This window comes from Vitis riparia, chromosome 7 (genome assembly GCF_004353265.1).
Source record: "Vitis riparia cultivar Riparia Gloire de Montpellier isolate 1030 chromosome 7, EGFV_Vit.rip_1.0, whole genome shotgun sequence".
Lineage (NCBI taxonomy): Eukaryota > Viridiplantae > Streptophyta > Magnoliopsida > Vitales > Vitaceae > Vitis > Vitis riparia.
Window position 1 is genome coordinate 15,221,526 of NC_048437.1, and position 16,172 is coordinate 15,237,697.

At 35.3% G+C, this 16,172-nt stretch overlaps 2 protein-coding genes across 4 annotated transcripts; both read left to right on the forward strand.

The window, feature by feature from the left end:
- The first annotated feature begins 1,633 nt into the window (after positions 1–1,633).
- Positions 1,634–6,498, forward strand: LOC117917419 (UV-B-induced protein At3g17800, chloroplastic). Of its 3 annotated transcripts, none has more exons than XM_034833686.1 (2): positions 1,634–2,108; positions 5,440–6,498. In XM_034833686.1, the coding sequence occupies exons 1-2, from the start codon at positions 1,756–1,758 to the stop codon at positions 6,227–6,229; spliced, it is 1,143 nt and encodes a 380-aa protein (XP_034689577.1). In that variant the 5' UTR covers positions 1,634–1,755; the 3' UTR covers positions 6,230–6,498. The 3 variants fall into 3 exon arrangements, with proteins under 3 accessions (XP_034689577.1, XP_034689579.1, XP_034689578.1); XM_034833688.1 differs by having other exon boundaries at positions 2,033–2,108; positions 5,233–6,498; XM_034833687.1 differs by having other exon boundaries at positions 2,088–2,108; positions 5,167–6,498.
- A 2,149-nt stretch (positions 6,499–8,647) lies between these two features.
- On the forward strand, positions 8,648–15,388 carry LOC117917420 (SKI/DACH domain-containing protein 1-like). Its single transcript, XM_034833689.1, has 3 exons — positions 8,648–8,953; positions 14,772–14,890; positions 14,975–15,388. The coding sequence occupies exons 1-3, from the start codon at positions 8,682–8,684 to the stop codon at positions 15,007–15,009; spliced, it is 426 nt and encodes a 141-aa protein (XP_034689580.1). The 5' UTR covers positions 8,648–8,681; the 3' UTR covers positions 15,010–15,388.
- Positions 15,389–16,172: the final 784 nt, after the last annotated feature.

Here is a 16,172-nt window from a genome sequence, read left to right on the forward strand (position 1 = left end):
CACCATTAAGTTATACGATTCAAAATTCATTTATAATATTTCATTTTTTAATTTTTCTATGTATTTATTCCAAAATTTAAATAAAACTAGGACAAAATTTCAAGATTAAAAAAAGTAAGAATAAATTTATTTACATTTATAAAAAATGAAAAATATATAAAAGAAATATAATGTGATATTTTTCTTTAAAAAATCTAAAAATAAAGTAAATAATATGAATATTATTAAATAAGATAATATAAGTTATAAATATTATAAAAATATTAAATTAAGTTCAAGTTGTGTAAAACTTGGACTAAGTCTAAACCAAATTGTGTTGAAATTAAAATAATAAAAAATTAACATTGAGACCCTTCAAGTCAATGACTAGTATTGCAACTTTGAACCATGGAAGTATGACATCGATTAGAGGTGGCGTGTGGGAGAAGATGATAGCGAGGTTAAGAAGATGGTAGCACATGGGTATCCCTACTAGAAATGGTGTGAATGTTGGTGGTGTGGGCATGTAATGACAAGGGAGGTTCACCAATGGTGGTGTTTCCAAGAGTAGCACCGATAATAGTATGGATTGATAGTGGTGAGTAGCAAAGGCGATGATATGGATTATAGATATGTCACCAAGTACATGGATGAGATAAAAGATAAGAGAGGGAGAGAAAAAAAGAAAGAAAGAAGGGATATGAGGGAAGTAAGGGGTAAGATAAAAAAAAAATGAGAGATAGGAGAAATATAAAAAATGAGAGATGGGAGAAAGAGATGGGACAACTACATAGAGTAGTCTCTAGGATTTTGTTATTTATTTATTTATTTATTTTGGGTGTTTACATTGGGTTTTGACATGATATGAATACAACCTACCAACATGAATTACCCCCATTAAATTATACGATTCAAAATTCATTCATAATATTTCATTTTTAAATTTTTCTATGTATTTGTTCCAAAATTTAAATAAAACTAGGACAAAATTTCAGGATTAAAAAAAGTAAGAATAAATTTATTTACATTTATAAAAAAAATGAAAAATTATATAAAAGAATTATAATATGATATTTTTCTTTAAAAAATCTAAAAATAAAGTAAATAATTTGAATATTATTATATAAGTTATAAACATTATAAAAATATTAAATTAAATTCAGGTTGTCTAAAACTTGGACCGAGTCTAAACCAAATTGTGTTGAAATTAAAAAATAATAATAATAATAATCCAATCTCAACTTAAATATAAAGAACTCTCATAGGTGTGGCAGTTGATTTATGCTCAAATTCGAACTAATAAAAATGTTAATATTTGTGTCTTAGACATGAGAAATGAGTCAAACTATTACCTTTTGCATGCATATGTTTTAATTACATAAATGAGATTTTTTAAATTTGGAAAATTATTCAATTTCATTTGGACATGTGCAGTTGGGATTTCATAAAGATTTGAAATTTGGATTAATGGGAAATATTAGAATAAAAATAATTACATTTAAAAGTATGACATACATTGACAGCCAAAGGATATTTTTGCTTTCACTACCCTCCAAATGCTGATGTGGAATCACTATATCACCGCAACCGAACCGGACTCCCCATTTTGTGCTGTCCGAATAAAGTCAAAACCCTATCCATACTCGCCCTTCCCAATATCAACCCACTTGCGTCCTTTTTCCTCTTTTCCTTCATCCCCATCGTCTCCCACTCTGACACTCCCCACATCCATTGGAAGAACCACCGTCGCCTCTCATCGCATTCACCCTATTGTTGATGGACTATTGTCTTTCCAGAAGCACAGTTCTCTTCCCACACCTGCAAATCACTTCTTCGTATCATGCTCACGACTGTTTCCCGCGATCAACGACTCTCGCTTCTTCGAAATCGCGATCATCTTCCTTGGTGGTCGTAGCCAGCGCCGAGGCCATCAGCAGCCTCAACACGCCGCTCGAGCCGCGCTCCCTGCCGGGGAAGTTTCTCAGCGGCGTGCTGCAGAACCAGCGCCAGCTTTTCCACGTTGCGGTGGCCGAGCAGTTGCGTGACCTGGCGGATGATCGGGATGCTGCGCTTGCTCGCATGAATCTCAGCTATGGTTCCTCTTCTTCTTCGGAGTCCTGTCTTCACAGGTGGTTTTTTATTTTCCTTTTCTTGGCAACCAAACGGGTACTATTTCGATCTGTTGGGTTTTGCTTAATTTTTTTTAATTTTGTTTTGGATGTGATGGATTTGAAGGATGAACTTAGATGTGGGATTTTCTGTTTGTTCCCTTTGAAAATAGTTTCTCAGCAGTTTTTTTTGTTTGACTGTTATGAACCAGTCTATTTCTTTGTAGTCCTGCCTTCACAGGTTTGTTTCCCTGTTTCTTTTCCCTCAGTGACCAAACGATTAGACTGGTGTTTATTATTTGAAGCTGTTTTGTGTGTGTTTATTTTTCTTTATTTTTGAACCATTTTATTTTATTTTTATTTCATTGGCTATGAATGGATTTGATATGTTTTGGTTTCTCTTTCTCTGGATCTGTTTGTTTAGACTGAAAATAGTTGCAAAGGAGTTTTTTTTTTTTTTCCAGGAAATTCTTTTTGTTTGATCAAAGTAAATACACATTCACCACTCTTGTTGGATCTGAGGAAGTGTGGGAAAGAAAAAGGGAGAAATGGAAAATGGAGAAAAAGAAATTAAAATATAAGTTTCCGTTTCATTTTTCTTCGTATTTTTCATTGCAATCAACTAACAGAACTTGAGAATCCTCTTTTATTTTATTTGATGGTTTTTAGCGTGGAAAACCCAAATTGAGGAATCAGGATTTAATGTTTTGTTAATTTTAGTAGATGAATATGTGTTGCAGACCCTCTTTTCTTGGGCTTTCTGTACATCATCTTGCTTTCTATACATTTTCTTTATTCGCCCAATGGAAAAAGGTTTGGGTAGATGAGATGAATATTTTATTAGGAAGATTGGAAACTTTCTAGATTTTTTTTTTGGGTTTGGTTAGCTGGATATCTTGGATCTGATACTTTCCAGAGCCTTTATTGATTTCTGTTATTTATAGTTGATGTTATTTGGACATTAACCCTCTATGCCAAAGGCCCCTCCCTAATGTAGTTAGCAACAAAACAATAAAACAGGTATTTAATGTGCTGCTTAGTCAGAGTTGGCAATGGGGTTGATTTTGGTCTGCCCATGCTGCCACATTTGAACTCCTGATCTGTCTCTGGCTTGGGATGGAATACAGTTTGACCATTCTCCATCCTGCCTGTGCCCTAGTGTAATAAAATGTAACATGTTATCAGGAAGACCCCCTCAATATTTCGACATATGAATAGCAGGGCTGCTTACAAGGGAGTTTCTGAGTTTTGGTTTCTTTCTATATACCAAAGCATCAACCCAATTGTTTTCTAGGTTGAATGAAGGAAAACAGCAAACTAAGAAATTCAAGCAGGAAACGAGATAAGAAAAAAATCATTTGCAACTTTGCTGATGGCAGATTTTCGTTACTAAAGATTTTCCTATTTCCTATCAGAATATTGCATGAAGGACACTCCTTCACACTTCCTTTTTCTTCCTAAGGCTAAGTCTACAGTTTGAACTCTAATATCACTTCTGCTCCTCTAGGCATCACCCAGCTAATCCTTGAAGGAGAAAACACAAAAGCCAACAACCAAGCCATCTCATAATGCAAGGAGGGTAATCAACTGATTCCATTTCTCTAATTCATGCAATACACCAATTGGGCATAGAGCAATCTCTAGAGAGAACACAAATGCTGAGAACTTCAGAGCCATCTCACATTGCAGTGAGAGGGATAAACTGATTCTGATTCTCTTTTACACTCAATGCACTGCTTTGGCATAGAGCATCCACATTGATCAAATAGTCCACCATTAGGCATCTGTCTGTAGTCACTGTTTAGGAGTGCTATCCTTTTAGGCAGGGACCAACTCTCCTTTTCCAGAACTATAAAATGGTTCCACCATGGATAGATAACAGAAGAAACGCTATGAATAGTCAATAGAGAATACTTTCTAATCCCATCTCTTCAAACAGCCAACAGAACAATGACTGAGATTCTTTGCAACATATTTCTTCATGTTAGGCCACTAGAATGGTTTTTGAACTAAACTATTGAACTTTTGTGTGCTGTCCAATTGTTGGGTCAGCATTCTTTCATACAAGTTTTTTGACATCATGTAATGACACTTTGGCTAATAGTTGCATGTCATAAAGGACACTGTCTTATTATAAAAAAGGTGTTAATCTGGATCATGTACCTCAAATAGATGAATCTCAGTGTTTTAGGTGAAATGCCTAGTGATGCCCAAGCTGCCCAAATGTGCACCTTTAATGTGCATATATGGCATATTTGTGTCAATGTTGCACTCAGTCAATGATCAGTGTGCACTCCTACCCTAGCGAACACAAGCCTTGGCTTTTTCAGGATTTCTGCTTTCCAAAAATCTCCTGTTATCCTGCATTATCAATTAGGCATCATTTATCCTTTCACTGAAAACCACTAAAAACACCAAAAACATGTTAAATTACCAAGCAAACTAAGTCGACTGAAATAGATGATTAAAGGTCATGATTCGCACAAGAAATGACTTAATTGTTCTCATGAAAATAGCTATTTTTGCTGCAAATCATTAGGCAATCCTTATTCAGGTTTCTTTGGAATTTTCATATTAGTAAGAGCCCTTCTCTTCTCAATTGAGACTTTAATGGAGACTTATTGAAGTATGACTCTCAACTCAGCTTAAAATTCTTTTAATTTTAAAATTTGTTGTTCATGCAAGTTTCCCATCAGAAATAAGTAAATTGAGTCACTATATGTAAATCCCGGATTTTGCAAGGTGTGGCCCATTTGTGAATTGTTTGTAATGCTGCAAGCATTATTGAATATTTCCCAGATCCAATTTATGTTTATAAAAATAAGAATGAAGAAAGCTCAGTGCCCAGAAAGAGTCTTCCTATGCATCTACTGAAATTTTCAAATCATAAAATGGGTTGTTGTCTTAAGTCCACTGGGAGCATCTGAATTCATGCACTGTGTTCCCTTTGATATTTTAGTCTGCTTTCTTGATGCCTATAGTTGAATATGTTATTTGGTTTTTTTCACTAACATTCTGATTTTATGAAGAAATTCTGTATCTTCCTGTTATTACAATTTTATATATGCTTGGATGACAGCTTGAGTAGGTTTGTTGCACCTGAGCATTTGCTTCAATACTGTTGGCTGAGTATTCCTTGATGCAGGCGTCAGGGAGGCCAATAGGGGAAGCCGTTGCATAGGTATTTGCCCAGGTGGCAATGCAAATATACTAGTCAAATATGCATAGAAATACCATGATGGGACTGAAACGTTTTATGTTCGAAACGGTTTGTTCAGTTAATGCTTATTCATTCAAACCAAACTTCATACTTCAAAGTTTTGACATACTTATCAATATTTCTTAACACCAGGAGGATTGCAGAACTGAAAGAGCGTGAGTGCCAAATTGCTGTTGAGGACGTCATGTATTTGCTAATATTTTACAAGTTCTCTGAGATCAGAGTCCATTTGGTCCCAAGGCTCTCTAGATGCATTTACAATGGCAGACTAGAGATATGGCCTGCAAGGGACTGGGCGCTCGAGTGCATTCATAACTTTGAAGTACTAGAAATGATAAAGGAACATCTCACCACTGTCCTTGGCTGGAAACCAAAATCTAATGTCACCGAAAATTGGGCCACAACCCAGATCAGACGGTTCCAGCTTGGCCAAATCTATGCTGCTTCAATCTTGTACGGGTACTTTCTGAAGTCTGCCTCCTTGCGGCACCACTTGGAAATGAGTCTTGTTCATACCCACCATGATCTTCCTTCAAGCACTGTTTCAGGGTTCTGGTCCTATGGATTGAAGGATCTTTTCCTCGGTCCCAATTGCAGTTCACAGCCCACATCACTGGGAGAAGCCTCAAGTAGGCAGGAGGAAAAAGAGGAAAAAAAACTAAGGTGTTATGTCATGGGCTTTGACCCAGACACACTGCAGAGATGTGCAAAGCTGAAAAGCAAGGAGGCTGTGAATCTGGTGGAGAAGCATAGCTGTGCCCTATTTGGGGACGAGAAGACAGGTTTGCTGGAAACGGATGATGTGATCTCAACCTCGTTTTCAAGCATGAAGAGGTTGGTTTTGGAGGCTGTTGCATTTGGATCTTTTCTTTGGGACACTGAAGAATACGTGGGCAGTGTGTATAATCTGAAGGAGAACTGATTTAGAGGAAAGAGCGTTAAATTTGATAATAAATGTATGTGTGATGATCGAGTGGAAGTCTATTTTTGTATATATAAGAGGAGTTTCTTTGCTTTTGACTCTGCTTTGCAAGCCTTGGATGATTTCCAACCATAGTAGAAATAATGTACAGAAAGCTTTAATGGTAAATTGGTGACTGCTCTCTCTCTTTCTCAGAATTTTGTAAAGCTTCTTTTAGACATGGAAACTGTTTTACAGTCTTGTGTTAATGCAAAAATAGGTTTTGAATCTGTGTACCCAGATGATGAAGTTCAAGTGCATCTCCAGCTAGGTATGGCAATTCTCCTTGATTGACGGTGTTTGTGAGGTGTCAAAGTTCAAACATTTGATTAAATATGTCAATTCAAACAATCATGAATAGTAATCAGGGTTAAAAAGCATACTTCTAAATCAAATCATTAAATACTCGCCGTATCTTGTAATTTATTTAACTCATTTCATAATCAAATCTCATCTAATATTCAGGTTGAATTAAGTCGTGTATAAGTTTATATAATTTATCTTTTCATCAAATATGTTTATTGTTCAATTGACTTATTTATGTATAAGTAAATTTAATAAGTCAAATATAAGTTAAATAGTTTAGAGTTATAATTAAATTAATTTATACTACTATTAAATAGGTTGGGTCAAATTGATGTGATGAAAGTTAACCTAAAAATAATTCATTTATTAAATGGGTTATATAGGTGGAACGAATTTGACCTTAATACAATTATATTTAATTCAAACTTGTGAAAAAATATATTGAGTTTTAGTTATGTTGACGAATCATATTAAACTTTGTTACCCCTATTTCTAGTTAATGCTTATGTGATTTTTTGTTATTTGTCTATAGGTTAATTTCATTCATTTCCCCTTAGGTTATGCTTAAATACATTTAGCCTTCATAGAGCTGAAATTTCTAGAGAGGGAGGAACCCTAGCCATGCTCTAGAGAGAGTGAAGCCTACCCTTCTCTTATGCCATGACCCACAGAGGAGAGTTCATGTGGAAGATCGTTAGGTAGACGAGTTCTAAGACATTTTTATCATATGAGATTCAATATGGGAACATCTAAATTGTAAGTTTGAGCTTTCTAACTCTATACTATATTTGTTTTGGTTTTTGAAGCTAAATTATTCCGTTGCGTTAAATTTAGAGAACCTTAGGGACAAATGCATACACCCTATTAATCTAAGGTTTCCGAGGCTCCTAATAAAGATATTATGGTGTCTATCTTGAAAAATACCTATTATCATTTGTCTTAATAAAAAATGACTTAATCCATAGAGAATGTATAAACACCTTAAGATCTCACTTGTAAGTTAAAACAACCGAAAACTTCAACATTAGTTCAATATTCTCCCAAGGTTGAAAGCTCATATAGGGATAGTAGTTTTGTGAAGTCATGACTATTTGATAGTCAATTGCATAATTCATCACAAATCTTGTTCAAAGTGTAACTATATATACTAATGCATTAATTATGGGAAACTCATCTCGACCATGATAGATCATTCCCCGATTAGAAAGTAATGCACCAACTTCAAATGAAATGCTTAAGTCTTTAAATCAATCATGAACAACATATCTACTTATAAGGAATTCATGATTTGGGAATTTTGTACAACTTCCAATGCACCAAAGTCATATATAATACAAATGATGCAAATCTTAACGTTAATCATAAATAATGCATAACTATAGGATAATGAAAGGAGAACCGAAATCATAATATAAATATTAATGAATTTCATTTATTATTGTATTATGACATACTTTTAAGGGTTTTATCCCAACAGTTTTTACATTCATAAAGTGAGGCTTTATGAATTGTTTTTCATGTAAAATTGTTATGTCATGTGAAATTGATTTTTATACTTCATCTCTAATTCTTAAACGGAAATTTTAAAAATAAAATTTTGGGCTAAAAAAAAAGTAACTACTTATTCACTCCTATGTTCGACATCCAAAATTTCAAAACCAAACCTAATCTAAAATGAATTATAACTTCTAAATGAAGTAATGTGTAATGCTTTAAACTTTTTAATAAAACTTATTATTAACACTTTATTCAAATTAAAAGTAAATAAAAATTTACTCTCTTTAAATTTATTTTAAATAAAATATTATTAATCATTATTATTTTTAAAGTATTATTATTATTTAGTTTTAACAAAAAAAATCAATTATACTTTTATGAAAATGGTGATATTCATATGTTATAATATCTGTTAAAACAACATTATTCTTTTCTAATAAAAAAGATATTTTTATAATTTTATTATAACATTAGTATTTATATTTTATTAAAAAAATATTTATTTTTTATTTTTTATTTATTTGTAATTGTTCTCTATTCTAAGGTTAGGCTTGGGAGCGAACTTCCGTAATATCAAGCAAGTGGTCACTCAAAAGTTCAAAACCAACACATGGAAGCTGCAGTCGTGCACCAATCGCACAGATGCACCCTCTCCAAATCCCCATGCCTCCACCACCACCTCCACCACCATCATCATCACCACCACCTTCACCACCACCACCACCACCACCACCACCACTGTGCTCTTCACTGTCACCCCCATTTGTGCCCTAGTTTTCCTTCTCCTATTCCTTCTCAAAACCTACAACCTCTTGCTTCTCTTACTTCCCCCAAAGATGTCAATCCTTCTGTTTCTCAGGAACCTTCTAATTCTAATGCTCTGTAAGTTCATTTGCCTTTCCCTTTCTCAATTTGAATTTCTCAATGCTCTGATTCTCACGCGTAAGCGTTAATCTCAACTTTCATTGGCTTTTTATTTATTTATTCTTTTTTTTGGTGTAGATTGTACTGATTTAGAAGTTAAGATTAGCAAAGTTGGATGATTTCATTTCCATTTGTCCAAACACTCCTTACGGGTGGGACCAGTTACTGGGATTTGGGTTATCGGAATGGTGGGTTTTGTGAATTTTATATTGCTTAAGATTGAAGCCCTAAGAAGTGTTTATAGTGACAAGTCCTAGAATCTAGAGAAAAAAACTAATATATTCTCAAATATGCCAACCGAATCAGATTAGATCAAGATAAGAGAATTATGATTCCATTTCCATTTGTCCAAACCTCCTTACAGATGGGGCTAGTTTCTGGGATTTGGGTTCTCAGAATGGTGAAGTTTGTGGATTTTTATTGAATTATAGTTCTATGCTTAAAGTTAAAGCCCTCAGAAAGGTTTGTAAAGAGGGTTTTACAATCCAAAATTTAAAAATAAAATATCCTCAAATATGGCAGCTTAATCAAATAAGATCTAGATAAGAGAATTATGAGATTGAATGTAATGGCAGTGGTATTCTTACAATACGTAAAATCAGGATCTTCAATTCTCCTCAAATTGACAGGGTAATTAACAAATTTTTTTTATGAAGTTGATGTTGGCTCTTAGTTTATCACACATTATTATCATGCGCCAACTCTTTATCCCCAGTAACTACACATAGGAAAGTTGATTCCAGAACCGTATAAGAGAAGAAATGGTTGTGTGGGGTCAAATTGTTTTATGAGGATTTGTTTAGATCATGCTTGGAATATATATCAAGATTAGATTGGAAGATGCAAGCTGGTATTATAATATGGAGACATCATTGTGGTCTCCATAATACAAAAGAAGTCTGCCCTTATTCTAAGTCTAAAGAAACAAACTTATTTAATGCTAACAGAAACTTTGTGGACTTGTTTTGAGTCCTAGGCAAAACTGGATTTTGGACTGATTCAACTTTCATGAAGTAGTGTATTATGAAAAATGAAGATGGGAGTGAAAATTTATTATACTGATGTTAGATTCATTTTAGGTCCCAGTTTCTGCATCATGATTAACCCAATATGGGTGTTGGGACTGGCTTGTGAATTTGGGAATTTATGGAGGGGACTGATGTGTATTTTTGAAGGCAGACACGGGAAAACTGTTGTTTGGAGGATTGTAGGGTACAGAAGGAAGTAATTGGAATTGGAGGAATGCCAAGTGCATTACAGACATGCCTTTGGATATGGTTTCCTCTGATTAGATAGTTTTCCCATCATATTCTCTCACCTAATCAAATCAAATATGACTGGTCCTTAGGTTGTCCTTCTGACTTGTGTTAGTGTTGAGGGTGAGAACTGGTGGATGCTCATCCTCAGCATCTTCTAGTTGTATCATCTAAGATTGATATCAAGAGTAGATAGGGCTTCAAACTGGACTCTTATTTTAAATAAATATTTCATGACGTTGAATTTTAAAGTGTCGACACAAACATTGGCACATTCTTTGACATGAGTTCATATTCCCATGAAGGTGTCAGATCATTCCTTCATAGAAACCAAACAAAATAGTGGATAAGTTGATTTACTTCACATGGAGGAGTTATTATCCTCATTTTTACTTTTCCTATTTGCAACTTCTTTCAATTGATGGAAGTTGTCTCATCGGTCAACCACCCAAACTATTCATTTTAAAAAGCAATCCTTCCTAAGATGTGAACATATTTGGCTTTATATTGTTGTTGTTGTTTTTCTTTTTCTTCTTTTTTTTTTGGATGGGTAAAGAAAATGTATTAATAAAAGAGGGTATACATGATTGTCTTCCACACACCCACACCATACCCCTCTTTCACTTCTTTACTACATTGCCCCTCTTCTTCTTGCCCGTACTTTCCTACAATTACCCATTTCTGAAGGGGGTTCCTTTCACTCACAAATCTCTAAGATCATTTTCCCAATAGAGCCTTATTAAGGATGGATAAGTTTTTGATGTCCAAACCCCCTCCCCCCTATGGAAAATCCCTTTAAATCTTTTCCAATCTCACAACTACCTTCTTCGGGATAGCAAAGAAAGATTTCAAATAAATCAATAAGTTGGACAAAGTGCTCTTTTGCAGAGTCTTATCTTCCCCCCTTTGAAAGATATTATCTTTCCACAAAGCAAACCTTTTCTGAAAGCATTCTTCATTCCTTCCAAACCCTATAGAACTTGTGAGGGGCTCCCAAAGGTAGGCCTAAATAGGTGATAGGAAGAGTTAAATAGGTGATAGGAAGAGTACCTATCTTACAACCTAAAACCCCAACAAGCTCCTCCAAGTTAGAGACATCTCCAATGGGGATCAACTCACTTTTCTCTAGGTTGATCTTTAGCCTTGATATCGCTTCAAACCACATTAAGGTCCAACTTAAGTACTTAAAATCTCCTTGCTAGCATCACAAAGAATGAGTGCGTCATCTGCAAATAACTAGTGGGAGACCTCCACCCCCAAACCATTTCTACCCCTTATTGAGAAGCCATCAATAAAATCCCCTTCTCATGCCTAAGCAGAATATGAGGGAGAATTTCCATTGCTGGAATGAAGAGGTAAGAGGACAAAGGATCTCCTTGTCTCAACCTCATGGAGCTTTGGAAGAAACCTAAAGGGGATCCATTTACTAAGATCAAGAAGTGTGCTATAGAGATACACCATTTAATCTAATTAATTCACTTGGATCCAATGCCCATTTTCTTCAACAGAGCAGGGACAAAACTCCAAATAACATGGTTGTAAGCCTTTTAAATGTCAAGATTGCAGATGATTCCTCTCAGGTTGCTATAATTTTATAGTCAGTGGCCTCATTTGCTCTCAAAATAGCATCCAAGTTTGTCTACCCATCACAAAAGCATGCTGAAAATCTGGGACTAAGTTGCCCACCACCCTTTTAAGTCTGCTTACAAGGACCTTAGCTAGAAGCTTGTATAACCCACCTTTCTTTGGTACTAGAACTAAAAAAGTGGCATTTGAACTCCTCTAGAAAGACCCTAGATCGTGGAATTCCTTGAAGAACCCCATAACCTTTCTTTCCACAGAAACCTGATAACACTAGCAGAAAGCCATAGTGAAGCCATTTGGACCGGGGGCTTTATTCCCACTTAAGCTGGACAAGGCAGCTAGGACCTCCTCCTCAGATAAGGGGATCTCCAGTGGTTCTAATTCCACACTAGACAAGGAGTCAAAGTTCAACCCACTAATGCTTGGCCTCCAATCCCCAACTCAGCAAGAATCCTACTAAAAGCATTTGCTACACATACTTTAATGTTGTCCTTATTAGTTAGCAATTCACCATCCACTCTTAACTTGGCCAAAAAATTTCTTCTTCTTCTAGCATTGGCCATTTTGTGAATTTTTTTTGTATTCTTATCCCCCTCTCTTAGCCATAGTTCTTTTGATTTTTGTCTCCAAGAGATTTCCTTCATTTCTACCCACTTTTTGAGATCTTCCACCACCCCCCTCTTAACCTCCCTTTCCTCCTCTGTGAGAGCCTTTTCCCTTTTCTGTGAGTCCTAATACTCTAGTTGTATCGAGGCTGTTGGCTTCTTAGTAGAGACATTCCCAAAAACCTCCTTGCTCCAAACCTTAAGATCCAGCTTCAAGGCTTTTAGCTTGACTGCCAAAATGGTGCTAAATGAGCCTTGTACACTATACCCCTCCCACCAGCTTCTTACTAGTTCTTTGAAACCTGCCACCTTCAACCACATGTTTTCAAATCCGAAAGGTGTTTTTCCTTTCCTAATCCCTCTACCATCAAGAAGGATTGGCGCATGATCAAAGACAGGTTTTCGAAGGATGCTTTGGAGTAGTCCACTAAGCTAGTTCTCCCAATCTTCAAAAACAAGGAAATGATCTAGCCTAGAAGCAGGCTATTATTTAGCCCACCACACCAAGTGAAAGAACCACCAAAAAGAGGAGGATCAATTAATTCCAAGTCCTCAATTGTCTCTAAAAAGTGCCTCATAGAAGCCGAAGCCCTTTGACAATTGCTTTTCTCCTCCAAGAACCACACAGCATTGAAGTCCCCTCCAACACACCAAGGATCATTCCAAAGACTCTAATATCACTCAATTCGTTCTAGAAATTTTCCCTCTCCTCAATCAAAATAGGGCTATAAACCTCTATAAACATCCAAACAAAATTATCCTCACAATTTTTGAACTAGCAGGAGACTGAGAAAGCACCTTTCTCCATCTCAATAAGGTCTAGCACCCGGTTGTCCCAGAACACCAAAATTCCCCCTTATTGGCTCCTAGCTTCCATTGCCCCCCATTCTAGACATCTACCCATTCCCAAGCTCCTCACTAAAAAGTCTGACATCTGCTGCACCTTTGTTTATTGAAGACAAACAAGGTCAACCAAGTGTGAGTGAATCAATGACTTGATGACCCTTTGCTTAAATAAGAAAAGGATGATATCACTTATTGAAGAATCTACTTCATACTTCATTTAGATCATTTTGAAATTTAAGAGAAAGGCAAAGTGACCTGATACCTTAGATTAAAACAATTTTCCAATTGAACAACACACGAGTGAAACATTGATTTAGACTAGTATGTAGTAGATTGGTACAATTGCTTGTCAGAAGTTCGAATCGTATGATACCTCACCTCTCTCTACTTTTTGCTTAAGCCATGGTGTCATGTGGATGGATGAGATACAGCTGAGCCTATCTCCAAATGTCCCTTCATTTTCTTAAATTAATATTGATATAGTATTTGGTTGCTGAGAAATTGTGTGGAAAAGAACGAAGTTATCCTTTTGAAGCTTTGATTTTTCCTTACTGTGACAAGAAAGTGAAACATCCACTCAACTAAGCCCATTCCAACTATCTTGTCTAATTAGAGTTAAGTGTCTCATCTTTTTGGCTTTTAAAAACTAAATCAACAGATAACAAGTAATTCAAATTTTTATTCTCTTTTCTATTCTGCTGTTTTCTCCACAACCAGACCAAGGGATAGTTTCTCAATTCATTTGTCATTTAGGCCCCTATTGGTGTTTGGTAGGAAGTAGAGCCTGAAGTCATACTGAAATTCCCAGTTGTTGTTGCTTTGTATCATTAAGTAAAGGCTCAGCTTGTTACTCATCCACCACCATGAGATATATTCAAATATACAGAACTATATTTTTAAGGATAAAGATTGTGATTCTTTTATCATCTCCTTATGAAGATAAATTTTATTTATCATGATCTCATTGATATCTCAATTATAGTATGCCATACATGCATATAAATAGTTGAAGTTATTTGAGTATGTAATCTTCTTATATCATGTAAGATTGATTCATGGGTTGGATTGGTTGACTTGATATCTCAACTCAAAACAGAACCAAGGCCATTTTTCTCCACTTGACTAACTGGGGACAAATCTCTAGAAAGATTGGAACATACCATCGCTGGGGTGGTTGGACTGGTTTGATCCTCTGGTTACACCAGTAGAGGCACAAGTGCACAAGACAATAACTTTGTTGATAACAATTTTGTATCTTTCTTGTTTTTGGTAATGCCATTTTCAGGAAATATGCTGGACACCAGCATCTTGGCACTCATGTTTTGTAAATTCTTTAACAAGCGACAACCTCATCTGTCAGCATGGACACATCTCTTTTCCTTGCTGAGTTATTCACTAAAGTAGATTGAACCATAGTTTCAAGAACAACTTTCAATTATGCATTTTCCCATCTTAAAAGGTACTCATGGCTTTGGTTATGAACAGGATATTGCAAGAGCAGAAGCATGAGGGATTAGAAGAGGAAGACGATGAAGAGCCTGTTTTTGTTCTCACCGATGAATGGATGGAGTTCTTTGCAAAATCTGAAGCTAAAAGGAAATTAGGTAGTAGCTTGTTTTTCCACATTCTCTTTGCACATAATTATGGAGCTCTGATTTAATGACTGATTGATATTTATATTTTACCAGAGAAGAAGCAGGCTAAGAAGAAGCGCAAAAGTTAAATGGTCAGAGAAGTCACAACATTACTAAAGCATTCAATCTTCAAGTGCCAAAGATGGGAGGAATTCCTTATTGAGATTCTGGTTTTGTAAAAGAGCTGCCTGAAACCTTTCTAATCAAACACATATAAACTGATGCAAGGTTCTCCTGCAGCTCAAAGAATCAATTTTGGTATGCATCATCTTTCTTTAAATTCAATTAAGGCATCTCTTTGCTTTTATTGAGCTTGTAAAGGGTCTCTTCCTGGAAGAAACTTGTATTTTTCCTTGATCTTTTATAGACGATTGAAACCTGTATACTTAGTATAATGTATAAATAGCAATGATAACTGAAAAGGACAATTTTCACTTGAAATTTTGATGCCTCGAACTATTTGAACTAGAGCTATTCACTTGAGGCTGACTTTAAGTTTCATTCAGTTCTGTTAATTTGGTGATAGATGAATAACATTAGTGAAGAACCCAGGTGAATGCTACAGGTAGGGTTTGTTGAGATCTTATCACTTGGTCCCGGATGTAATCAGTGCATTACTGCTTGACATAGAATATGAGGGAAGAACCAATTTCCTGTTAATTGTGATGTTTTTATTTTATTATATTTGGTCTGAAGCATGGTTGATGAAAAGCGAAAAAGAGGAGGGTTGTGAGAAAGGATGTTGGTGACAAATACAGAAACTGGAACTGGAGATGTGAAGAAGAGTGGATTGAAGGGAACCGCTTTGGTTTGTTCATTCAGCAGAATTATGATAAATGTCAATTAGGGACAAGAACAGTGATAACGCAATCTAACTTACCCACTTCTCTCCAGGAACTTTCCGAGTTTTACTATAGCCCGCTGGCTACTTAGGCTTTTGCTTCTATTCAATGCCTAATGATTGAACTTGAGTTGATTAATCCAATCAGCCCATCCATCAATAGTTAAAAAGATTCTACTCCAATCATTAAAAGGAATTTAACCTTTTTTTTTTTTTTTTTTCTAATTTTAAAATTGTATTAAAATAATTATTATTTACAACAATACTTTTTTTTTTTTAATAAATTGTTATATTATATTTTATAATAAGTAAATTGCATTTTAATCTTATGCAAAAAATATATATAAAGTTTTTCTAAATTAAAAAAAATTCCAAACCTACAAGTAAGGATGAAAATATTGATTGTGACGG